This window comes from Euwallacea fornicatus, chromosome 29 (assembly GCF_040115645.1).
Source record: "Euwallacea fornicatus isolate EFF26 chromosome 29, ASM4011564v1, whole genome shotgun sequence".
Lineage (NCBI taxonomy): Eukaryota > Metazoa > Arthropoda > Insecta > Coleoptera > Curculionidae > Euwallacea > Euwallacea fornicatus.
The window spans coordinates 1,849,552-1,874,070 of record NC_089569.1 but is presented as its reverse complement, the minus strand read 5'-3'; the positions used below and the strand labels follow the sequence as shown (position 1 = coordinate 1,874,070).

General features: G+C 34.7%; 6 protein-coding genes across 7 annotated transcripts in view; 3 read left to right on the top strand and 3 right to left on the bottom strand.

Annotated features, from left to right (window-relative positions):
• The first annotated feature begins 46 nt into the window (after positions 1-46).
• Pp2C1 (protein phosphatase 2C) lies at positions 47-4,954 on the top strand. Its single transcript, XM_066297691.1, has 9 exons — positions 47-297; positions 429-636; positions 1,269-1,388; positions 1,450-1,572; positions 1,633-2,002; positions 2,057-2,194; positions 2,248-3,326; positions 3,880-4,170; positions 4,226-4,954. Exons 1-9 carry the CDS (start codon positions 202-204, stop codon positions 4,327-4,329), a joined length of 2,529 nt encoding a protein of 842 aa, XP_066153788.1. The 5' UTR covers positions 47-201; the 3' UTR covers positions 4,330-4,954.
• Positions 4,873-6,201, bottom strand: LOC136347583 (alpha-tocopherol transfer protein-like). The gene is made up of 6 exons (XM_066297703.1): positions 6,014-6,201; positions 5,807-5,966; positions 5,507-5,759; positions 5,348-5,458; positions 5,197-5,299; positions 4,873-5,148 (listed from the first exon to the last, which is right to left on the bottom strand). Exons 1-6 carry the CDS (start codon positions 6,129-6,131, stop codon positions 4,997-4,999), a joined length of 897 nt encoding a protein of 298 aa, XP_066153800.1. The 5' UTR covers positions 6,132-6,201; the 3' UTR covers positions 4,873-4,996.
• Positions 6,202-8,157: 1,956 nt separating this feature from the next.
• Positions 8,158-9,719, bottom strand: LOC136347582 (GPN-loop GTPase 1). Its single transcript, XM_066297702.1, has 5 exons — positions 9,144-9,719; positions 8,855-9,088; positions 8,641-8,800; positions 8,387-8,592; positions 8,158-8,332 (listed from the first exon to the last, which is right to left on the bottom strand). Exons 1-5 carry the CDS (start codon positions 9,529-9,531, stop codon positions 8,202-8,204), a joined length of 1,119 nt encoding a protein of 372 aa, XP_066153799.1. The 5' UTR covers positions 9,532-9,719; the 3' UTR covers positions 8,158-8,201.
• Positions 9,720-10,292: 573 nt separating this feature from the next.
• On the top strand, positions 10,293-17,711 carry LOC136347579 (cyclin-L1). The gene is made up of 8 exons (XM_066297692.1): positions 10,293-10,670; positions 10,868-11,052; positions 16,195-16,315; positions 16,373-16,479; positions 16,594-16,756; positions 16,810-16,967; positions 17,018-17,293; positions 17,354-17,711. The coding sequence occupies exons 1-8, from the start codon at positions 10,449-10,451 to the stop codon at positions 17,583-17,585; spliced, it is 1,464 nt and encodes a 487-aa protein (XP_066153789.1). The 5' UTR covers positions 10,293-10,448; the 3' UTR covers positions 17,586-17,711.
• Positions 17,712-18,467: 756 nt separating this feature from the next.
• On the bottom strand, positions 18,468-21,960 carry LOC136347519 (sex-lethal homolog). Of its 2 annotated transcripts, none has more exons than XM_066297580.1 (6): positions 21,726-21,960; positions 21,497-21,528; positions 21,040-21,347; positions 19,591-19,788; positions 19,327-19,493; positions 18,468-19,108 (listed from the first exon to the last, which is right to left on the bottom strand). In XM_066297580.1, the coding sequence occupies exons 2-6, from the start codon at positions 21,524-21,526 to the stop codon at positions 18,945-18,947; spliced, it is 867 nt and encodes a 288-aa protein (XP_066153677.1). In that variant the 5' UTR covers positions 21,527-21,528; positions 21,726-21,960; the 3' UTR covers positions 18,468-18,944. The 2 variants fall into 2 exon arrangements, with proteins under 2 accessions (XP_066153677.1, XP_066153678.1); XM_066297581.1 differs by having other exon boundaries at positions 19,087-19,251; positions 21,726-21,958.
• A 1,649-nt stretch (positions 21,961-23,609) lies between these two features.
• Positions 23,610-24,519, top strand: part of LOC136347580 (potassium channel subfamily K member 18) — a 164,882-nt gene continuing 163,972 nt past the window's right edge. The window contains exon 1 of the mRNA XM_066297698.1: positions 23,610-23,756. The gene's annotated coding sequence lies outside the window, so the exon portion shown is untranslated. The remainder of the gene's footprint in view (positions 23,757-24,519) is intronic.

The following is a 24,519-nucleotide window of genomic DNA, read 5'->3' as shown; positions in this document are numbered from 1 at the left end:
ATGTGAAGTAACTTTTCTTATGCATGTGCGAGCATTTGACACACTTAAAAATAGTAATTTTCCTGACTTGTGACAGTTGGCTATAAACATAATAACTGGATTTTTTAAATAAATAAGAAATAAGCCCAATTGAAAGGGAAGATTTGCTAAAAATCCATTGCTAAAGATCTATTCAATGCTCTAAATGTGAGAGACTCAAAAATGCCGGCATCCATTGGCGTGAATCTGCGGGTGACTGGAAACTGCCGCCAAGGCGGTCGTAAATACATGGAAGATTGCTTTTCTGTGGCTTACCAGGTAGTTATTAGAAACTCTTTGCTTTTTAATCCCTCGATTTACTCCCCCTTACTTCTTTCTTGCTCCATAATATCCAACATTATAATGGAACTTCGAGTAATGAGTAGGGATTATCCAACCTATTCTTGCAGCAAACTGAAGATGAGAAGGATTTGGAATATGCATTTTTTGGGATATACGACGGACATGGAGGAGTTGAGGCCGCGTCTTTTGCCAAAGAGCATCTTATGGAAACTATTATTAAGCACAAAAACTTTTGGAGTGAGAATGACGAAGATGTTTTAAGAGCTATCAAAGATGGTTATATTGCTACACATTATGCCATGTGGAGAGATCAATGTAAGTTAGTTTAATGTGCTCTAGCAAGAATAGGGGCACATTCTGGTGAATGAGCAAACATATCTGGAAGTGTTTTAAATATATTAAGAACTTTTATATCACTTATAAAATTAGAAGAGAAAATGTCATCTTGAATTGTGAGTATCGGTATGAGAGGTGAGAATCCCAAATATATGTAATACAATTTGAAAAATGTATTAATGACAAAAAAATCATAAACTCTAAACTAATGGAAGATCCATGTAATAGATGTACCATTTGGTTAAGTGATAATTGAAGTCACCTTGTCAAGGATAGAGTTATTCCAAGACATTCAGCTAATATTCTGCTATATACTTTTTTGCTATTTTGGAAATCTCCTCATCTCACACACAAGTAGAGGTTGTCCCAGTAAGTAACAAATCATTTAATTAACAGAGTTTTCACCAGAGCCCTTAGTAAGGGATGAATATGATTTTCAATTATTTATAACTAAGATAATGTTCTGTTTTAATCACTATACAATAAACAAAAATTAATATACATTCAGAATTTTAAGAAGAATTGTTATTATGAAGACATGTTTCTCTTGATTATTATTAAAGTTATATATTTACCTATTTTTGGTTATTATTTCTTCTTTATTATTTAAGATAAATGGCCAAGAACAAGTTCAGGTTTGCCTAGCACTGCAGGAACCACTGCTTCCATTGCCTTTATTCGAAGAGGCAAAATCTATATTGGTCATGTAGGAGATTCAGGGATCATTTTAGGTAGAAAATGTGGATTTTATACTTTAATAATGAAAAATGTATAAAGTTAATTGTGTGACAGGTTACCAGGAACCTGGTTGCTCAGAATGGAAAGCTAAGCAGCTAACTAAAGACCACAAACCTGAAAGTCCTGATGAATTGAGGAGAATTGAAAGTTGTGGTGGAAAAGTTGTTTCTAAGTCTGGTAAACATTTATGATCTCAAAAACTTATAAGTAGTTTATTTTAATGCAAACATCCACCAGGGGTCCCTCGAGTCGTTTGGAACCGCCCAAAAATAGGTCATCAAGGTCCAGTAAGACGTTCGACCCCAATAGATGAAATTCCCTTCCTAGCAGTAGCTCGTAGCTTGGGCGATTTGTGGTCATACAACTCTCAAATTAACCGATTTGTGGTGTCCCCTGATCCAGATTGCTCAGTGCTTCCCATTGATACAAATATACATCGATGTCTCATATTCGGCACTGACGGTCTGTTGAATATGTTGAGTCCTGCAGCTGCGGTCCATATTGTACAACAGGCGGAAAGGCACAATGAGTGCGAAGCCTTGAGTGACGATTACAATAAAGTATGGCTGAATCCCAGCAAATTGTTGGTCGAACGTGCTTTAGATAGGTACGATTGTGAATAATTCGTTTGAGAAATTGGCGGAGGTTATTTGGTTTCTAGGTGGCATCAGACGAAAATGAGGGCTGATAATACGTCGGCGGTTACACTAATGTTGGATCCTCCAGGTCCTCCAAGAGCTCAAGTTTTGAAGGACCGAAAAAAGAATTTACCTGCAAGTGGCCTTAAGATTATGACAAGGTTTGATCAACTATAGTTAATTTGATTATTTGTGATTTAAATGTGTTTCTTAGGTATGATGATGATAGTGCTCAGGAAGAATCCAGCACCAATCAGACCAATTTAAAGGATGCTGCAAGTAGAGAAGAGAGGTCTGCAAGACCTCAAGTACCATTGTCCACTATGGAACCAGTGCCTCAAACAAGAGAGTTTATAGGCCATAATAGTGATAGTGATACTTGTGAAACAAACATTTCCACATCTTCCAGTGATGTTTCAAATAATTTACCTTTAAAGGAAAGGAATTTTGCCGCAAGGGAAAGCACCAGTTTTGATCCCCGAGAACCATATAGACCCTCTGAAGGAGGAAAAGAAAACACCACTAGAAGAAGTGATGATACCATTCAAATTAATGAAATTTCCAGTAGCAATATTGAGGAAAGTGTGTCGGAAGACGAGGGTTCTGATACAGGGGAGCAAGAGAATAAAACTTTGAAAAGAAAACTTGATGACAGCCACTTACAACAAAGAAAAAGCTTGAGGCTCAGCTTAACGCAAAAGTTCCTTGAAGAATCCAAAAAACCTGCACCGTGCACCGTTGCAGAGGAGAGATTGAAAAAATTAGCTGAAGCCGCTGAAAAGAGCAAAGAGCAAAAAACCACAGCTTTGACTGAACCAAAAACTAACAATAACAATATTTTCAGTGGAACTAAAGGTCTAAGTATAACACAGAAGATTCTGCAAAGCAAGAAAGTAACTCTAAAAAAGAAATCAGTGGTTAAAAGGCAGCTGAATCGGAAAAAATTGAAAATGGTTTTAGAGACTGTGTTGGGGAAGAATGTGAAAAAGAAAGTGAACGATATTTCCGGTAACACAAACGTGACAAAACGGTCGCAAAGGGGTGAAGAAGGTAGCTCGGATAATGCTGTAAAAGGGAGTGTTATGGAATTAAGTAAGCCGGAGGAAGTGGCCGTGATTTCCGCTAACAAAATTGTGACAACACGGTCTCAAAGGGGTGGAGAGGGAAATTCGGAGAATGTTTTAAAAGGAAGTGATAATAAGGCAGAAGGATCTCAAGATAATAGAGCTGAAAAAAAAAGTGATGGAGGGCGCTCAGGGAGGTCTGGGAGGAGCAGAAAAGTCATAGTGACAAGTAAGTATAAGAATAGGAAAATGTTCTTTGTTCAAGTTATTGTTTAGCAAGTGAGTAAATTCGAATTTTTTGTCATTGAGAAAACATTTTTTGGTAATTTTCTTGAATTAGAGAAAATGATTTGCTATCGGAAAAACATTTTATATTAAATAATTATACTTTTTCTACGACCATATATGATTCAAACGGTAGAATTTTTAATAGACTAGTTGATGTGGACTTTTCAAACAAATGTGCATACAAAATTTAAACTAAACGGTAATAAAATCGGAAACTTTAATACTATGTAAGTGAATATAGGTTTTTCAAATAATGTTTATCTACAAAATCTTTTGGAATATGTGACTTTTTCGGTGATTCCCGGGAATGTTCTTGTAGACTTGTAACGAGATGCGTTCAAAAGTAATCATGTATGTATGCTACTCATATGCCACATGTAAAATACGCGGGGGTTTACGGGTGTCTCGGGTATTTAAACCTTAAAGGCTCCGGCCTTCGCAACTACAGTACATTTTGGTATTTTTAAAAAGAGTCTGATCATGTGATATTACAGGTAAAATCAGCAATTTTAAAAGGCAGTCCACGCGGAACGCGTCTCGAAGGTCGAAAGAAGTTGGTGCTAATACCTCAGCAAATCCTTCTTCTAAAAATTCTGCAAAAACTGACAAAAAGTCAATACCCCTTAAGAAACGACAACACGAAGATATTGCCGCGAAAAATAAGCTCCAAGTGGCGAATCCCGTAAGGGAGACGATGAATGCTCTTCCTTCAACAATTGAAAGGAAATCTGAGGTCGGAAACCAGAACGATATTAAAGAGAATATTAAGCAAGGTGTCTTAAAAGGTAAGTACCTTTGTTGAAGTTTAATTAAATTCAAGAATATTTTGTTTTGGTTCAGGTAAATCGAAAAAAGCCTTGCCAAAACTAAGGTATTCGCTAAGGCGGCGAATACAGGACAAAACCAAAACAATAAAAAAAAAAGTTTTAAAGAGAACTATATAAATTCGTTGAAGCTCATTTTCTACCACTTATAAGCCATAGAAAGGGTCTCATTTTCACCAAAATATGTATGTATAGTTTTATACGAATTTGGAACTAAAACAGTCCCTAAACAGGTTTAGAGGCGTTTTAAAATGTCTGTGGTAGATTAAACTAATGTTTTTCTTTATTTTACTTATAGCATGCAGTGTTCAGTTTTATTTAACCTTTAGTTTGGACCTTTAGTTGCTGTGGTTATAGGTATATCATTAGCAGGTACCTGGTATTTTATAAGAAGAATTTTAGTAGATAATTTTTGCCCGGGAATTGTACGATGTAGAAGTCACGTTTTCCGCCGTTTCTCAATAGTTCTTATTGAGTATATAGAATTTACCCTATTATTTGAAATGTTGATAGATTAATGTTAAAGGTTCAAATTTGCGGGATAATTTATTTAGCGTTACGGATTTACTGTAGTATATTTGTGCGTTTTAGTTAAACATCTCTATGAAGAACGTTAGAGTCATTGTGCCTTTGTTACCAAAAAATGAAATTTGAAACAAAACGTTTATGCAACAGTAAAATAACTATATTTGTAAGAGATTTATTATTTTCTCATCTGAAATATAAACTTTATAGTTAAAACGCTCGCTATTGTTTGATTTGACTTCCTACCAAATTTTCTTCTTAATCAATCTACAGATAATTTTTTAAAACTACCGTCAAAACCAAACAAACTCTCGGAATTCTTTCTAGGTCCGATTCTCTTGCTTTCATCTGTGACCATAGTGTTTTGTAGTTCGATAAACCACAGATTGTTATAGATCTTTTCCTTCATTTTCTCTAAAATATCTAAATCAGTACCCATCACTTTATGCCTTTAAAACCTACCGAAATAAACTTGTACGGTATCTGCCTTACCCCCATAATCTGAAGGCAAGCATTCCAGAGGAACGTAATTGTACAAGTTCTCATTGTGTGTGTGAATGATGATCTGAAATGCATTTGCTTGAAAACTTAAGTTTATTAGCTTTTAAATTACCTTTTGGAACATTTCCTTGTTAATAAAGGGCTTTACGATTGCCAGCAGTTTGTCCATAAACGGTACTACATTGATAAAGTGGACGGCTATCAACCTTATTGGCATGGCCGTCTGAAATTCCTCCCTGTTAATTCAGAAAGTAAAATTTCCTTGTCTCACCTGTAAGTAAACTAAAAACTTCTTGAATATTCCCAAGTTAAGTTTAGTTAAATGCCCAAACACTCCCCCCTTCATGTCCATGACGAAAACCAGTCCATTCCCGGTGCCTTCCTGATGCAAATGGCTGAGCACCAAGATATCGAACAACTTTGAGTCGATCTGGGGGTTGTATAGATCAGGGTTGGTGTTTATTAGCTTGCCCAGCATTATATAGTACCCTTCGTTGGTCTTTTCAGGCAGTATTGTTAAAAGACTTAAAAATATTGTCAGTTTCAAGATTAACTTACACCGATAACTTACGACACATTCATCGCCTGCCTCAAAGCTGGATCGTCATCAGGGTGCTTAACGATGAAAATATCTTTGCAATGCCCTCTTATTGTGAAGTAGTTCTCCAGACACCCTTTGGCCTGCTCCAGGCTATAGTAGCAGGCATGCAAAGCCAAAGCTATCTGCAGTTCTGCGTGTATGTGATTTTTCTGTGAATAACACAACATTGACGCTTACCGGTTACTTTGGGGAAGTGCCTCTGCTGCCCACACCATACAAGTAGGATTTTAACTTCATCTTTCTTGAGCTTGGAATCTTGCTCGTAGAGTTTGTTTACATTGATACATTTGTTCATAATACTTCTCTCTTCAGTGCGACTGATAAATTAGTGTAGCAAAATTGTAAATGTAAATGGTAGTTGTCGATGCACCACAAATATTTTGTCGTTAAATTGTTTATAATTTTAATTGACAATATTTAACTACCTGCGATTAATATCCATTATATAGAGTGTCCGCAAATAGCGTGCATACATCTTCGGGGGCGATTGTTTAGTTCGAAATTTAAAAAAGTTTTTCTGAGAATTTCGGTCCCAAAATGTGCAGTACTCCTTAGGAAAAGTAGCACGTAGTTAGTCGAGCACCTCTACGTTCCACGCCACTGGAATTGGTAGGAATTTTGAGACACCGGTAATAGATTTGTAGTAAATAATTACCTCTAGGTAAAAAATATCATCATTAACATAGCTTCAATAGCGTGCGATATATTTTGAAAATACCGTTTATGGGGAACTGTTTTCAAGGGGGCTCCGAATCCTTAAGAGTTTATGTGTATAGAAACTTTTTTCTTGTTTTGAACTAAGAAATCTGAACTGAATCTGCCTACATGAGCCCGCCATTTTTGGACACCTTGTATTAAGGACATAAAAAATGATCAAAAATTCGTTTAATGCATTTATTATTGAGATACAAAGTTTTATTGAGGAATAATGCAATGATATTGTCGCGTCTCTGTTCTAGTGGTGTTATTGACTCGTTCAAAATGTCTTTTCCGTACAGATCAGTAGTTTAATACAGGATGTCTAAAAAAAACGAGCGAAGCTATAACTCAGTTATTAATGAACGGATTTTGATTAACTAAAAACCAAATTAAACGATGATTTTCAGACTACTAGGTAACATAAGTTTTGTAAAAAATAATTTTCTAAGTCTGATGATATATGGCAACTTAATATTAAACCAATTTTAAGTAGAAAAAATTGAAAAATGTTATTGCTTTGAATATTGATATATTGGTTTGAATATTACAAACAGGATTTTCTTTACATTTACATATTTATTGAAATTGATGCTCGATAATTGCCGGTAACATCACTAATAACTATTTTTCTGTAGTAAAGAACCAGCAGTAATCACACTATCAGCATAACTGGTCATACAAAATTTTAAGGTAGATGACGTGGTTCTAATAGTTAAAGACAGCTTTTAGTCCCTTCTCGTTGGACATCATATAGGCGCCACTTATATTACATAACTCATAATGTCCTAATTTAGGACAGATATGGTTAAACAACTCACATTGTTACAATTTTTCAGTTTTGTTCAATTAAAAATTGTTTTAACATTAATTTGTCATACATCATAAAATTTTGAAAAATATTTCATACCAAAAAATGGAAAAAGAATATGGAGCTCTATTTGGAATTTGTGAAGCCAATACTCGATGCAGAAGTTGAGTTAATGAAAAAAACTTTAACGTTACTTAGTGGTCTGAAAAATATCCTTTTATATGATTTTTAGTTCAAAATCCGTTCGTAAATAAATGGGTTGTAGCCTCACCCATTTTTTTTTTGTTTTTTTTGAGACACTTTGCATAAGCTACAAAACTGCATTTCAGATCAACTAATATTTGGACATGTTTGTAGAAGTTTAATTAATTTCAAGTCTCACATTATATACATGAACATTGTTTGGAATTTAAAAAGTCCAAAAGATTAATTGTTTTATGTTCATACACGCGTTTACATTAGAAACCAATGAAAAAGACCACGAAAATAATTTGCTGACTTTAAATTAGTAATGACCGCATTTGTATTTTATTCATTACGGTAAGAACAGTGGCGTATCTACTATCAACAGCCCAAGGTTGTGAAAGTCATTAAAACAAAAATAATACATTAATTAACACAAAGATAACTTTAAAGAATATCTTCAACTTTATTAAGCCCCACAAGGTTCAAATTTCTTTTCTTTTAAGTTGAAGTTTACTTAGAAAGGGCACCTTTATGTATGAAAATTTTGAGTAGTTTAAGAGTAAAATCAAATTGTCTGATACTGAACTGATCAATATTTTTTAGTTTAGGAATTCAAATAAAACTAATAAAATGTATTATTATTTTATTAAAGGGTATAAAATATTTTGAAATTCATCCTCCTGAAGACTCAGCATTTCCAGTCTGCTTTTTTGTCTCTGCTTCTTTTGCCCTTTTTACTTGCAGATCCCTCTGCTGCTGCAAAACCCTTTTAAACGCATTTTCTTCCTCCAGGGCAACTACACCTAAGAAAATGACAGTTCAATTTTAATTAAGTAGATATCATATTAGACTATTACTAGAGTATGGTTCTTCCTCCCCTTCACTATCCTCTGAGCTTTCATCTCCCGGATTTCTTAAATAAACATCTGCTAGCTCAACTCCTGCAGGGACAGCTGTTACCAAAGAATTTGTATCATTTTCTAATTCACTAGTTAATTCTGCTTCCTCTTTATTCTTTTTCTCAGTTTCCTCCTTGATCCTCTGCCACTCTGCCTGATAATCCCTTTAGGAGCATTTAATCCATCATCAAATACACTCTTCAACAACTTACGTTTCATATTCAATCCGGCATTCCTCAATCAGCTTAAATAATTCCTCTATTCCCTGGCCAGTAGCTGCACTGACACCACAAACTTTCAAATTCTGATAAAATTCATCCAAAGCTAAAGCCATGGATCTAGTTAGATTACTAATATAACTTTCATCAGCCTCTAAAATAGGTCTTGTTTTAAATAGTGATCAAAGCTTCAGCAGTTTTGACAAACCTAAAGCTTCTTGAAAACTTTCAAAGTCTGTCATCCAATCCTTGGCATAACTAGCATCAACAATATCAACCTTATTCATGCAAATAATAAAAGGCAAACGAGTTTTATATAATATTGAACAAGCATAAAGCATATTAGACATGAAAGTTACTGGAGATGTGCTCCTTACGCAGTCAACAATATACAAGATAACTGTAGGATATGTTGAGGCCAGAGTTTCTGTTATTATTGAACCTAAAAGGATTTATATGGTAAATTGTTTTTGGAGTTGATTTCAGTTTATTCATACCTGACACACTCCAAGCAAACACCTCAATCTGCCCTGGAGTGTCTAGTACACAACAATGATTGTTGGAATTTCCTATAAAGTTTATAACTTCGGGAAATTTGGTGGAAAATAGATTAAGACTGGTAACAATGGCTCCGTTGGGACCCAACTTGTACTGCTTCATAACTTCTTTATAATTTACTGTGTCTCGAATATCAATATTGGCAAAGTAAGGAAGGTTAATGCAGGCAGGGTCCAGGTTCACTATATAGGGTTTTCTGCCATCACATCCTTCTGATAGTTTCGTTACAAGGGAGGTTTTGCCACTTCCAGCCATACCCAAAACAAGTAGGCAGACGGGAGGCTTTTCGGGTTCTTTGGGTGGCAATTGAGGTGTAATTTCAGACATTGGAAGTTTTTCTGACAATGTTAGTAGAAACTTAGTGAATTCAATACGTAAAAAAAAATAGATATATAAAGAAACTCTAAATTATTTTTAATTGCTCTTAGAGTTTTAAAAATCGAAATAAAAACATGATCAAATTTTTTTCAAGCCTAGGGATGTTCGAACTGATAATTTGAGATATCGATACGATACGTTTAGATTTGATATCGATACAATTATTGAAATATTGTATTTTGTACTTTAAATTGGTATGTTATTTCTTTGTTCTGCTCATGGTGTTAACAAGGATATATCATGGTTAATAGTGTGTGACATCTAAACCACTTGTCGAAATTGTCAATCTTTTTGCGGCAGCAGCACAATACCTAGATCTATGAGGAAGGAGTAGTTTGAAGAGTATTTGTAGTGCGGTTCCTGAGTTCGTAACATTTGACATTTAATTTTATCTTTGAGAATAAAACAATAATTTAAATTATTGTATCTTTAAATTTGAAATGAATCGATATGTTGATAATCGATAATTGGATAATCGGCATTTCTATCATCGATATTGATGGTATCGATATTAAGATTGTCGATATTTTGTAGATATATCGAGTGAATGAGTGCGAAGTATCAATTGCAGAGTTGTTTTAAAATTAAATAGTTATTCATATCTTTAATATTGCTTCAATTAAATTACAATAACTAATTGCAACTATATTTTTATTTACACATTATCAGAATTCTTTCTTTTAGGAATCATAGGTATAGATAGGAACTTTACGGTCAAATCGTTATTAATTTGACAGATGCCGTACTTGTCATTCTCCCTACTTCTATCGATTCGTTTCCATTCGCGTTAGACGCCATTTTGTTGAAGTGCGTGGTGTGCGAAGTGTTTTTAGTTTGTTGAGCTTAAATTAGTTAATTTGACCATAATGGTATCAAAAGAAGAGAAAAAGGAAATATCCGTCATAAAGAACAATGTAAAGCCATACGGGAACGTGCTGCTAACGTTGAAAAACCAATTATTGCCCGAAGAGAAACTGGTAGACACGCCGTCCCAAAATGACGGCCTCAGTTTGGACGCTGAAACTGATTTACGAATTTATGGATGTGAGCTTATACAAACGGCAGGGATATTGCTGAAACTACCTCAAGTAAGTTTTATAGAATCTCTATTGTGTCACGATATGTTTCTGTATCATTCAATTTCTGCAAAATTCACACTTCAGATCGTTCAACTCTGATCTTTAGTTTCCTCAGAAATTTATCACCTTAACGTTTACTATAGTATTTCCATAAAAGCCCTTCCCTCGATCACCAATTAACGCCTCTTTTGGCCGCCTTTTTCTAGGTAGCAATGGCGACTGGGCAAGTGCTCCTACAGAGGTTCTATTATTCAAAAAGCCTGGTTCGTCACCCTATCGAACACACAGCCATGGCCTGTGTGTGCCTGGCTTCTAAAATAGAAGAAGCACCTCGAAGGGTGCGAGATGTTGTTAATGTCTTCACCCATATCAGACAAATCAACTCTGGAAAGTAAGTATTTTCTGTTTTCACCTATTAAAGAGTTTTCGACTTTACATTAATTTGACCAATTTGATATCATTCTTAATGTAAAGTCTTATTTGAAGCATAACTTTTTTCTGATGTTTGTTTATATAAATTTCAATATATATGATTTTTCATGTATCATCGAATTTTTATTTGAAATATTTAATATTTTTGATTTACCTGGTTCATAACACTCGAACTGACTTGAGGAAAATAATGTGCAAAATTATAGTTGTTATATATGTGTTCACTTGATTTTTTAAAGAAAGTTTTTGCTTTGTATGAATTTCTTATAAGAGAAGCAATATCCTTTAATAATATTAATGAATTAATTTCAAATTAGATCTTTACAATTTACAGGCAGAATTTAGTTGTGAACACAATTTTGGGAGTCTTTGCAGATAATTTGTTAAGCTGTAAAAGTATCTACATTTGTAAGATTATTTTTTAACTGTCTGTTTGATAAGAAATGTTATTTGAACAAATTTCCAATCATTAGGAAAATGCAGGATATTTGCCTACACGAGTAGCTAAATTTTGGCTTTAGCCTAAAGTTTAGCTCACTCAAAATGGATCGTTGTTATGTATCATTGTCTGAAACACGCAAAGGCGATTGCGACTTCAGTGAGTAAATCTTAGCAGCTTTGGAAAAATGTAATTTACAATTTGATTTTTGTCAAAAATCCACGTCCGGTTTTCTAACAGATTACCTCTAAATAAAAGATACTCAAGTTGTATTGTTATTACAGAGGCTCCCCAAAAATTGTACGGGGTGTGTCAATAAAACACCAAACCGAGAAGCCCGAGGAGTCGGCTCTATAATATAAGAGCTCTGTCACTCTGGGTGAGCATTCACGGGGCGAGTGGTTCGACATTTTTTGGAATTTTTCAGCCTTAAAAGGTTTGTATTAGGTTATTTTTTAAAGTCTTAGTTGGACAATTATGGCACTCTTGCCCAAGTATTAATGAATGTTATTTTAGATTGTTTCTTCTACTGCTAATTACAGATTGGAAAAGTATAAGTGCTGGGTAAGTAGGATTTGGAAGTTAGTTTGTGGTTGATTAATATGAATTGTAATATTAGGTTGATAAAAGTTTCTTCTTCCTTGATAATATGCTTTCAGTTTTTTTAAAGGATCAAAACAAAGTAAGTGAAGGAATTCTGAGGTGAAAGAAGTTATTTTTCCTTAAAATGAACAGGTTGGAACTAATATGGACTCACGTAATTTTTTCCACAAAAACATTTTATAATAGGTATAGCAGTTTTCATGTCTATTAGCCCTTTATTTCTAGTTTGTTTAATTAACAAATTGTTCAACATTTTCAAAGGTTTCCGAAGGTTTTAAAAAAAATGCGATATGTTGAAATGTTTTGTTCATCATAATTTCTACAATGCATCCCAAAACATTTTAATTAGTACCCTGAAAGACATTTTTGATATCTCTGTTGACAACTACTTTGTCCTTTTAATTAATTTCCTGAAAGATTGCCAATAGCAAAGCACAGAAAGTCGCAAAATAAATCCGTTTCTGTTGAAGCTCATTCTAACAATTGGATACTGCTTATCTAAAAAGAATCAACTGCCAAAATAGCAAAATTTACTTTATTGTAACAATTTTATCATTAAATATCTATAAGAAACAGGAAACCGACTACTGTGATGACCCTGGGAAAGTTAAATTTTCATTTAGGTCCGTGCTATTGTTGCCCTGGACTTTTGATATAGCGTATTTGAACATCTGCTAGTGCGAACTCTCCTTGTATTAAGCAGTTTTTTATATTCGGCAACGCATTTCTCAGAACCAGGGGTCATTTTTTTGTAGCTGACCTGCACTTAGAGTTAACTGTCACGTTTGGTGATCTTAGTGGGATTTTTCAGAATTCAACACAAATTTGTGGCAAAAAATACTGCACTGGTTAGTTTCGTTCTCACAAAACTGTAAAGTAATAATTTGCGCTTAGGTACGCTACGCCTTAGCCGTAAGTTTTTGTTATTCTTGTTATAAAATTCACCTTGATGTACAGAATTGTGCACAGCGTTCTGTTAGATAATAAAAATTTGGTGAATCCATTTGAAAAATTAAAAATCAACTGTCACACAGTGTTTATTAAACATATGGCGCTAATTTAAACTCGTGTTTTTTGGATTAAAATCACTAAATAAAATTTTCAACTAACGTGATTCCAGAACTGAATCATTTCTAAAAAACTAGGGTTTAAAAATACATCTCTAGTGCTTTGGGAAGAATTAGCTAAAAAAACTAAAGAGACACAAGGTTGGTGTATTTAGTTGTTTTATTTAAAAGAATTAAGGAAATTGCAAGATTCGTTACTATCGTATATTGTGACGATAGATCTAAAAGACACGCCATACGATTCTGATTAATAAATAGCGAAAATTTCAGTTTATTAAGGATTGGAAACACTGAAAAATTTGAAGATATTGCTACCCATAAGGTCGCAGCGGGAAGCCGCTTTTTGTTTTTGACTGTGCAATGAAGGGTTCAAATTTTTGCGAATCAATAAACTCAGAAACTATGTGAGTCCCAAGAATTTAGAGTAGCACTTAGTAAAAATTATAATTGATAATACTTCTTTTACTAGATTAACGTTTAGTAGATACGCACTGGTGAGTCGCTGTGCAGACTAAAAGTAAAATATTTTTCTCAGTGTTTGAAGGTTTTATCGATTTTAAGCCAAACGTCTCCCAATTCATAGGCAAACATTACATTTAATTTAGGGAAACCTTTAGGATCTTAATCTTAAACTTCACCTACAGTTAAACTGGATATTTTGACAGGTAAACTATGGGACATACGTCAAATTTGAACTTAAACCTAAGGTTCAGTTTAAAACTGGAGTATTTAACTGGATCTTGAAGGTGGATTTCGCCCATATTTATTATACCACCAAAACGCCTTTCACCTAGAAATCTGGTTCGAGGAATAAAGTGTTTTACCTACTGCAACTAGCTCTACTTGACAACGCAGCATTGGTCTTTGGCCAAAAAAATATGTCTGACCTATTTGATAAGCCTGTAAGTGTGAGAAAGACAATGAGATACTTTAATTAGAGATAGTGTATTTAAAATGTGTAGGTTATCCAAGGGTTTAACACGAGAAGTTTAGCATTAAGAAAAGAGTTATTACATATAGAGTGCCCCGATAATACATCATCGTCGATATCTATCTCGTGTAATCTAACTATACTTAGCTTTGTAGCCGCCCCTTTGCCCACAGAAAGTAAATTTAGAATCACAGTGTTCAAAAAATAGAGGATTTTTTGTCTATTAATTTCATATGTTGACTTTAACTCATTTCGAAACCAAATAAAAATTTTTGCTTATTTTTAAAAAGTTTCCTCCGGGAAAATTTGTTTGAGTTCTCTGCATCAAATTCTGAAAGCTTGGACGTGGCTTTCTCCGTGGAACTCTCATCGCATTCAAAAAAATCGTTTGGTTGGATAGCTATAATATGGAACATTACCAGGGCATAAAACACTTGTTAGCGGTTTTTAGTAGATGTATTGTGTTTCACCATTTTCCATCATTGAAGGTTTGACCAACTGGTCCGGATTTTTTCCAGTCAACCCAGAATAGTAAGAGACATCAGGAGAACAGACACTGAGAACTTTTTGTTTCAATCATTTCGAAAGTTTTTCCGAAATTCGTGGGATCGTGGTAACCCCCACTTTTTGACCCTGATCTGATCACATTGACTTTTGAAAGGAATTCTTCGTGTTAAACTCCGTACCTAACTCCTTTTTTACCCTTATTTTGCACAGCGTTTAGTGTTCCCTTCTGCCAACTTTGTGCAAATCCACTGTAAACCCAAGTTTTAATTAAAAACACTGATTTTAGCGGACATTAAAGCAATTAATTGTTAGGAAGGTAAGTCTTTTGTAAGCTCTATTAGACTGTTTCATTAAAAATATCATAATCATATTTCAATAGCTTAATGTAATTTTGTTAATGATTTCTGCGACTCATTAAACAAATTTCTATCTGATAAACATTTAACAATTTTAAATGTAAAGAGCGGGTAGTCACATATTCACCTAAAATTAAATAATGATATTAATCGCCTGCAGCGTGTACAGATGCATAGATGCAAAATGAATGCAAAACTTACTTTATGGGCCTTATTGGTGACTATCCAGTAAAATTAATTTAATTACAATTTTAATATATATATATATATATATAAAATAATATAATGTTGTACATCAAAAGTAACTATACGTAGTAAGGCCTGCAATGCCCTGCAGCACTGACCCTTTTTTACTAGATATTATATATACTAACTGAAAATGTGAATATTTACATTAGTCAGATGATATGTAGGTAAGTAGTGACTCGCGTGCACTGCAACTGCAAGCAAAAGAGCTCTTCCTGTATCTTCATTAAAACAGTCAATTAGGACAAGGACCACTACGTCACAAAAACATTTTTGGCGTCGTTTAATTGCTGCATATAGCGTAATTCCACGCGTTTACTAGTCAGGCTTTAACCAAGCTAGGAATGTTCTTTGAAGGCCCATTTTTATACCAAAAGTTACACCGTGAACCGATTGAATAACATGCATAGCTCAACCTTCGCATTAACCGCGAGTGGACTAAACCGCCTGTTCCATGCAGCATTCAATAAAATGTCTTATTTTTCTTGAGCGAAAGCAAACTGCTTTTATTGACTTCCAATTCTCACTTCCAATAGGTACTTTTCCAATCTGTATAGCACATTTAATAACCTACTGCTTTTAAACTGTAATCCAAAAAGTGTCGAACTGCTTGCAAGCACGAGGAGCAATGGATGGGAAGGAGCGAGAACTGGAAACTCCACCGCTGAAGGGGAAAATGAAAGTTCAATTCCATTCCAAAATGAAATTTATTTTTTAATCCACTAATAATAGAGGCTTTTTACAGGTTTAATTTTCTAGCCGCAAGTACAGCTCAACAACTGAAAAATGGCCGGGGAAGTTCCAAGTAAAAAAGGCGCACAGCAGGTAACATTAGGTTATAAAGGAAAAAAGTTGTGCTTCAAATTACGTGCAAACATGAGTGTTTAGATATTAAATCCTTTTTTGTTTGTCGTTCTTTTCGTTTTCCCAACCATTACTTGCTTTTCCACAGACCCATACAGCCTGTGATATTGGACCAGAATTATATCCACTTAAAAAACTTAGTAATTAAGGCCGAGAGGAGGGTTTTGAAGGAGCTGGGATTTTCCGTGCACATCAAACACCCCCATAAGGTATTTAGATGACTAAGTGTTTCCGACCAATGCTGAAAGCTTTTGTAATTGTTTTAGATCATTGTCATGTATTTACAAGTGTTGGGGTTTCAAAACAACCAGAAATTAATGCAGTACTCGTGGAATTACATGAATGATTCGCTTAGGACTGATGTGTTTGTCAGGTGTGTAACTGACTGCAGGAAATTCGTTGATTCGGTTTCAAATTAGGGTTCAACCCATGAGCGAGAAGTTTTATACAGCACGCTTGATATATTACACAAGATTATTTATTTTAGATATCAACCTGAAACAGTGGCTTGTGCCTGTATATACCTCACCTCAAGAAAACTGAAGTTACCATTGCCAAAAAATCCTCATTGGTTCACGATATTCGGTGCCACTGAAGTGCAAATCCGGGACATTTGCATCAAAATATTGAAGCTCTATAGCAGGCCCAAAGTAAGTAATTTTTTCCCAGCAAGTCAGGGAATTAACTGGGAGTTATTTTGCAGTCGAACATCGACGAATTGGAAAAAGAGGTAGATGCTTTGTGTGAAAAATACAAGGAGCAGAGAGTGAAGGCTAAAGGTGTTAGCGGTAGCAATTCGCCGAATAACAATAATCAGGATCAAAAGACTTCGGCCCATAACGCATGGGGCGGATTTATTAGGTTGGTTTTAGCGTTGTGAAATTTAGTTTTTCTTACGCTTTTTTTTGCAGCCGATCCGGCAGTCACATGCCGCCTCCAGTAACGGAGAAACGGTCGCGCTCGAGGTCTCAAACGAGGTCGCCGGAAAGGCGTCACCACAAGAAATCAAAGAAGCACAGATCTCGGACGAGGTCACCGAAAAATCACAAGAAGTCCCATAAACGAAAAAGCTACTCAAGGTCAAGGAGCAACTCCCCTCATAAATCGAGACGTCCCAGGGATAGAAAGCGCATTAGTAGATCGCACAGCAACGATCGTGACGTGAAGAACGACCGATACATAGATAGGTAAATCGAAGTAAACTGGAAAACATGGCTAGTGGGTTTACACATTATTTCTAATTCTAGGTATGACGATAAGTACGAGAAAAGTAGCCGCAAATACAAGGAAGATAGGGAAGTCAAATACAAAGATGATCGTGATCGGTACGACGATAGACGAGATTCAAAGAAATACGATAGAGATGACAAGTATTCATCCCGGGATGATAAGTACTCGTCTAAAGACGAGAAAAGGAAGAAGTCGAAGCACCGAGACAGATCTGAAAGCCGGTCCAAAGATAAGAGAAGAAGGAGCTAAAGTCTAAAAAACAAAATTTTGCCTTAGTTGATTTTTTTTTTAATGGGGGCGTGTAAATATTGGTTTAGTGCGTTTGTCCATAAATCTTAATTTTAAAACTGAATATATCTATTTTCTTTACATAGAGTTTAATGTTTTATTGATAGTAAATAACCTTTAGATGAAATGTGCATATACGACGACGAAAAACTTAAATCGTTAATGCTCTGGGGTCACAACGACCTGCACTTTATGAAAGAAAGACAAACTTATGGTGCGCGTTCCGCACAACAAATTAGTGTTACCAGTGGCGTACACCATAATTTTATGCAAAGAAAAATCAATGGAAATTAAGCGATCCGATTTCAACGAGATGTGGCAGCGCAGTAGGCATACGACGCAACATTGACATGCTGGAGTCCAACCTGGAATAGGACAACTTCAATTTTTGGAGCCGAAAAATATGGAATATACGTCATAAAAATTTTTGACCCAAACAATCGAAATTGTCCAATACATGTTTTGACTGTTGAATATCAAAGTTGTATAGTACGCCTACTGCGGAACCCAATTTGGCTGAAATCGGAACACTCATAGAGCAGCATTTTACTGAAAATTGAACAAATCGTATCAGGAACACAGAAATGCGATGAGGTATATTTAGCTCCTGATAGTTCTTGGACGGCCAGTAGTTTATTTGAATTACAAGGTCATATTTTCTCCAATTCCTAGCAGGAGCTAAATATACCACGTCGCATTTCTGTATTCCTGATGTGAAAGGTTAAATTTACAGTAAAATATTCGACATTTTTTTAAAATGAAATATCATTACAAAAACCTTTATTTTTGAATTGTGTAATTACTTAATTGGGGTTACAAGTTCGTAAAAAAAAAAACAATAAATTATACTTCAACAACTTATATTCATGTGGCTCGTTTCTTACTTTGATTAATAAGTAAAATTATACAAGTTTCCGGTAACAAACAAATGGTGATATAAGAGAAAAATCGCACACTGAGTGACGCTTAATTAATGGAGGTTTTCCTTCGAATTTCCCGGCGATTGGTTCAATTCTTCTCTTATGAATACTTAAGAAATATATTCTAAAAAATATTTCAATTGGATATTCCTTGTAGAAATATGTAGAAATTGTTTTTATGTCAAACAAAAGTTTTTTCAATTACACACAAATAGGGAAAACAAAAATGCGACTATTCCACCACTGAAAGAGGATACAAAAACATATTTTCGGAGATTCCACAAACAAAAAACACGAATTTACTTCAGTACGGAAGTAGCCGCTAACAAAAATTACCTATTAATTAACGAACAAAAAACATCTATTTCAAGGATAAAATGAGGTCAATAACTAAGCGATTTTAGTAGAAAAACGGGTTTTGGAAAAACGTATCTCCGGCGCCCAAATTTCGCACATTTGAGCCCGAAAAGGTAGGGTATCTGGGATATCTAGTAGGGAGGATTGGTCTTGAGGGTAGAGTCAGGTCTCTATAGGGCATTAAGCCTGTTCTTAAAGCCGGAAATCCTATAACAATCACAAGCAGACAAAACAATTATTATTTACTTATATTATTTCTGAGAAATAAAAATAAAAACTACTCTATATTTTACAAAAATAAATAATTGCTGAGGTCTTCTTAAGATTCGCCAGAACTAGAAGATCTTAATCTATAAAAGAAACAATCCTTCGCGTATCTTAAGGCGGTTTAACAATTTTAGACCAATTTTTCTTTTGTCTCTTACCCCTTCCACATACTCCAGTTCCAAATGGGGTCCAGGCTTCGAGATACTGTGCTTTCTGTCTTCCATGGTCCTCTGCTACTCTTACACTTAATGGTAACATTGCGTTTTCAAGGAGTTTACCATCAAGATTTGCTATAGCCGCCTGAGCTTCTTCTCCTTTAGAAAATCTACCACCAATATTGCAACCATTATTTAATATCAACCAAAACATGGTTAATAAAATAATTAATATTTATGAAACTAAGCAAGGTTTTGTTGTATCACCTAACAAAAGCTACTCCTCGAGGCATTCCAGTATGTTTGTCCTTCAAGACTGTTCTTTGCACAATCTCGCCATAATCTTTGAAGAGATTCTCGACGTCTTCTTCAGTGACATTTTTGGGAAGATTTGTAATGTATAAATTAGAGTCTTTCATGTCTGTTCCTGGTGGTCTAGAGTAGGACACTTTTAATCTTTTGTTCCTACAAAGTATAAAGATGTTCATGCTCCAGGTTTTAAAAACACATGCAAAACAAAACAGTTGGCACTACAGTATGCACAATCTCAGCGAGGTCTGAGCTGGCTGACCTATGACTGGCTTATGGAATAAACTGTCCAATAAGGAAGCAAATAACAAACACACTCCTTGGTGGAACTGTTTTTTGGAAAGACTAAAGAACTTCCTCGATTGTGCGACTATTCTGAAATCCAGGATAATTGAGGCAAATACTGACGAGCCACAATAAGAAAATAACGAATGCCAAAAGTGGGTCCCCAAGAAGGTTGTGTGGGGAGAGAGAAAATTTAACTACAGAGGCCAGAATCTACAAAATCTTTTTCAAAAAACAGGCACAGAACTTTAAGCAATTATTTGCCCTATATTTACTGGAAGGAAAAAATTTGAAGTTACAGCAAACCTACAAGCCTGTTTCACATTGAGTGCTTAGGAATATCGTCAAGTTAGGCATGTTACAGATAAGATAAAAGTTTTAACAAAAAATGGAGTAAACTGTAGTTTTTAATCAAGCAGTACCTTTGTAGTTATTTTAGCAATTATGTGCGTTCAAAAGTGTAATAAAATGTAAAATGAAATTGGCATTTTACTACAAGTTGCATACGCGTGGGTACAGTTGCTTTTCTGCTCGTTCGCAGAAAATAGTATAATAAAAATATTATTTATATGATTATGTTTGGATGAGTAATACCAAGTCACTTAGAACTCAAGTGCGTCAATACTGTCCCCAGGAGGCGACAGATTTATTTTTCCTGAGCTCAAATTTCACAAGCACTAGAATAACTTATAGGATATGGCATACTCCAAGATGTTCTTGACATGACCAGCAAAGTCAAGAGTCCAATCTCTCTCATGGTTAAGCAAGCATTAAGTAAAAATTGTAATGATGGCTTACAAGGGGGCTTAAACTATTTTTTGTCCATTTGCACACACTGGCTCCTTGGAGGAGAACAATGCTGGCTGTTTTTTGAAAACAAATACATCATAGAACACTTTCTGTGAAAATATTGTGCAACTCCCAGGGAAATGATTTGATGTGTTCAGTAAAGCAGAAAGAGAGCTACTAAAGAATAACCAGTAAGGTGTAACAGGTGCCTTATAATTAAGCGAGTAATAACAAACATCAGGAAAAAGTGGAGGATTGTTACAAGACTGCAGAATTCAGTACAATACAATACATTGAAGGATTACCATGAATCTTTCTCAACTCGCCACTTACCTGAAATTAAACCCATTCAACATTTCTATTGCCTTGGCTGCATCCTCCTCTTTCAAGTACTTGACAAACCCAAACCCATAGCTATACCCAGTCTTGTAATCTCTCATTATTTTTATACTCTCTATTTGCCCCAGAGAGGCAAATATTTGTGCTAAATCATCCTCTGTGGCAAATTGAGGTATGTAATTCACAATCAGCTTGGTTTTGTCTACTGTTGCCGAAAAGCTATCACCAGATCCATTGTTTTGATCCATTGTGTGTGAAGGATGATTTGAGATGTCCTTTGAAAACTGTGAGTTTGAGGCAAACTGAAATTGATTGATGTCTATTAGGTGGAATGGTGCATAAATTGTTGCTTTTGTTTTGAGGTGAAAGTCAGAGCTGGAGATGACTTATTTATGAAAAGGATTTTTTTGATAAATAATATAATACAACATAAAATTGTTTTAGGTCTTACCGGAAAAGGTCCTAATGGTGACTGGAACATATCTGAAATCAAAGTGAAGACTCATAAAAAAATGTTACAAATGCAGACCAAAGGAGAGTTTCAAGGAAGTTGCTTAAATTAAATTTAAAGCATGAAAATGGGAAAAATTGCGACAATTTTCTCCAAACGATGCATCTCCAAAGGGTTTGTCAAAACCTATAGGGCGTAAAAAGAAGGTATGGACAGGGTTCACTTTTACCTGAAGCTGCGTTTGTAAATGCCTCAGCAATTATTTATGGCAAATTTGTAAACTGGACACGAAAATCCGTAAATATTTTCCCTACAATCGATTCGCTAATTTATAAAGTTCGCTTTATTTCCTCCTTAATAAATCTTTTAGACAATTTTCTAATTTAAGAAAATATCAAAATAACAACATACTAAAATTAAAAATAATCTCGAAACTTTTTAGGAAAATTCTTGAATTTTGAGGTTAGAAAATAGACATTTTCGCCCAAACGATATGTAGTTCAAGAGTGTTCAACTGATCAGCGGCTGTTCTTGTCTAACACATGTGACCGAGAACAAGTTCAGCTGATCGAAAAGGCGTTTTCCCAGTTACATCTTTCAGTTATTCTAGTGTTCGGAGTACTTTACGAATATGAGGACGTATGAAATTACGTCGCAAATTCTTAGATACATTTATTTTTTTTAATTTTCAATTTATTGTACATTTCATAATTGAATCAAAAAAAGCATTTATTACATTCGATATAACAATGTTGAAATATTAAGTTATTACTATATTAATATATAGAAGCTCTTAAATTTATTTGTGTACATTGTGTACAAAGCGAAACATTTTTACTTACAAATCTCACCCGAAGTCTGCGATATTATTTATAATTACTGATAAATGTCTAAAACTCTAAGTTCCTACACAATAAAATCCAAATCTAAATGAATTTCAACGAATAAAGTATTTTAACAACGGATAAATTTCTAGAAAATAATTTACGAGTTACTTTTACATGGAACTGTATCCAAAACGGCGAAATTTGATAACATGATATATACATTCGTTAGAGCTACTCAGTTTCATTACGTCGACTAACAAGCAGCCTGCACTTTTAATGGAGATATTTTATACTTATGTAATTTGGTGTAAATGTCTGTAGTGTGCCCCGGCGGAGCGCCCTTACACAAGCGAAAATAATGAGGGTCATGTTTCAACTTCTTTCACTTATTTATTTATTTAATTGTATTCCTGCAGTTTATTTTATTCACGTGGATGCGGAGATTTCCGCGCAAAAAGCAAATAATAATGCAAAGCGATGTAATAAAATTGAACGTTTCGCTTGAGCCCGACATTGCATGCGGATTTTCTTGCGAACTTAAGTGGATTTTTGCTAAATCCAAGCAGAATCGACAGCTGTGTCAACCTCCGAAACTTGCCCTGTAAAAATGAATAGTAATACCCGCAAACTGATTCTGGAATCGGAATATGCAGAAAGTCAATATTGCAACGCGTGAAAAATTCACGATGGGGATAAACTGGTAGGATGCAATCCCTTAAGCCAGTTTAAAAAATAAAAAATGCAAATTATAAACATCTTTACATTAGAGTAAAAATCAAACATTTCAATCGACTATTCAGTCTTTTTTGCAGCTTTTTTGGCACACGAACGGAAATAATAGAAGGGTATTATTTTTAATCCTAACATGAATTAAGTAATTTTTATATTATCAATTAAAACATTTTTTTAATGTAGTAAAATGCTCACTTATTAATAGCTTTTCTTTGCATATCATAGTAAATCTACATCTTCTTGGTAAATTGGCGAACATCAATCTCGCTATCAAAAAATGTATGCGATAAAGAGATTTTTATACTGGCTCTCATGGCCAAAATCACCCTAATAATTTTTTCCATAGAGTCGATGAAAATCGGGCCATAAACTCCTACCAATATCTCTCAACAGTCAAATCTCAATCTGAATATTACATCAAAGAACCGGCTTAAGGCAATGAGTATAACAAAGAGAGAGATGCTACTTCATGGTTCTTTCTCTGTCTTGCCTCTGACATAGAGCTGGAGAACAAATTACATGCCGGAGCCAGTTCAGTTACGTCAGTATAGAATTCGATGTGGTTGTGTAGCGGTCTGGGGACTGAAAGCTATGTTATTGTGTGATTAGATGTTTTAGGCGCCCTCTCTTAATACAAAGGCAAAGCGTGTTAAAAATAGTTCCTGCGCATCCACGAATTCAGCACTAGTTCAATATACAGGGTGATTCAAAATTGAGTGCAAATATTTTAAGACATTATTTTAGAGGTCAAAATAAGGCGTCCTTTCTACAAACCTGCGTCCTTAAGTGCATTCCTTCGGAGTAGGAATCATCCACAGTTGGGCGAAAAAAAATCGATTATGTCAAATTGCGACCACAGTTATCTATCAAATTTTATGAAAATATCCAAGCCCTTGCCCTTTAAGCGCTTTATTATTATTTTTTTGCTTCGAAAATGATGTACACCTCATTTCAGAGGGAAATAAACAGACATATCAGGAGTCGAAGCGGTCATAGGACACCAAATTTTTGTAATTTGTTGTTTTAATGATGCCATCCTTTCGTTTTAATACGATTTTCGTGAAAACGGTTAATTGTATCAAAAAAACCGCAAGATATCAAAATTTTAGATTTTTTTTAGAGTTTTTGGTGGAAACGTAACATGTGGGCTATGCAATATACAGATCCCATTCTAGTTCCCTTTGAAATTAGGTTTGAAATAATTTTTTTTTAACCAAAAGATAGAGTACCTAAAAAAAAATTAAGAGCTTGCAAACTTTCATTAAATTTGATCAGTAACTCCGGTCACAAATTGACATAATCGATTTTTCGCCCAACTCTCGATGATTTTTGCTCCGAAGGGGTGCATTTTAGGACAGATTTATACGAAGAAACATTTCTATTTTGACTTCAAAAATACTCCTTTAAAATATTTGTACTTAGTTTTGAATCATCGCGCATACAGCCTGTCCGGTTTTCGTTGGA

What these genes read in the sequence shown, in the direction of transcription:
- LOC136347582 (XM_066297702.1), bottom strand. Translation starts at nt 9,531, where the DNA reads ATGTCTGAAATTACACCTCAATTGCCACCCAAAGAACCCGAAAAGCCT. An exon ending in GTTTGCTTGGAGTGTGTCAG is followed by an intron (nt 9,089 to 9,143) that starts GTATGAATAAAC and finishes AAATCCTTTTAG; the next exon opens with GTTCAATAATAACAGAAACT. An exon ending in GGAGGAAGAACCATACTCTA is followed by an intron (nt 8,333 to 8,386) that starts GTAATAGTCTAA and finishes TCATTTTCTTAG; the next exon opens with GTGTAGTTGCCCTGGAGGAA.
- Pp2C1 (XM_066297691.1), top strand. Translation starts at nt 202, where the DNA reads ATGCCGGCATCCATTGGCGTGAATCTGCGGGTGACTGGAAACTGCCGC. An exon ending in GCTTTTCTGTGGCTTACCAG is followed by an intron (nt 298 to 428) that starts GTAGTTATTAGA and finishes CTATTCTTGCAG; the next exon opens with CAAACTGAAGATGAGAAGGA. An exon ending in GGCCTTAAGATTATGACAAG is followed by an intron (nt 2,195 to 2,247) that starts GTTTGATCAACT and finishes TGTGTTTCTTAG; the next exon opens with GTATGATGATGATAGTGCTC.
- LOC136347519 (XM_066297580.1), bottom strand. Translation starts at nt 21,526, where the DNA reads ATGTTCCAGTCACCATTAGGACCTTTTCCG. An exon ending in CACCATTAGGACCTTTTCCG is followed by an intron (nt 21,348 to 21,496) that starts GTAAGACCTAAA and finishes AATCAATTTCAG; the next exon opens with TTTGCCTCAAACTCACAGTT. An exon ending in CGAGGAGTAGCTTTTGTTAG is followed by an intron (nt 19,494 to 19,590) that starts GTGATACAACAA and finishes TATTGGTGGTAG; the next exon opens with ATTTTCTAAAGGAGAAGAAG.
- LOC136347583 (XM_066297703.1), bottom strand. Translation starts at nt 6,131, where the DNA reads ATGAACAAATGTATCAATGTAAACAAACTCTACGAGCAAGATTCCAAG. An exon ending in GCACTTCCCCAAAGTAACCG is followed by an intron (nt 5,967 to 6,013) that starts GTAAGCGTCAAT and finishes ACATACACGCAG; the next exon opens with AACTGCAGATAGCTTTGGCT. An exon ending in ACAAGGAAATGTTCCAAAAG is followed by an intron (nt 5,300 to 5,347) that starts GTAATTTAAAAG and finishes AATGCATTTCAG; the next exon opens with ATCATCATTCACACACACAA.
- LOC136347579 (XM_066297692.1), top strand. Translation starts at nt 10,449, where the DNA reads ATGGTATCAAAAGAAGAGAAAAAGGAAATATCCGTCATAAAGAACAAT. An exon ending in ACATCAAACACCCCCATAAG is followed by an intron (nt 16,316 to 16,372) that starts GTATTTAGATGA and finishes TAATTGTTTTAG; the next exon opens with ATCATTGTCATGTATTTACA. An exon ending in AACGACCGATACATAGATAG is followed by an intron (nt 17,294 to 17,353) that starts GTAAATCGAAGT and finishes TTCTAATTCTAG; the next exon opens with GTATGACGATAAGTACGAGA.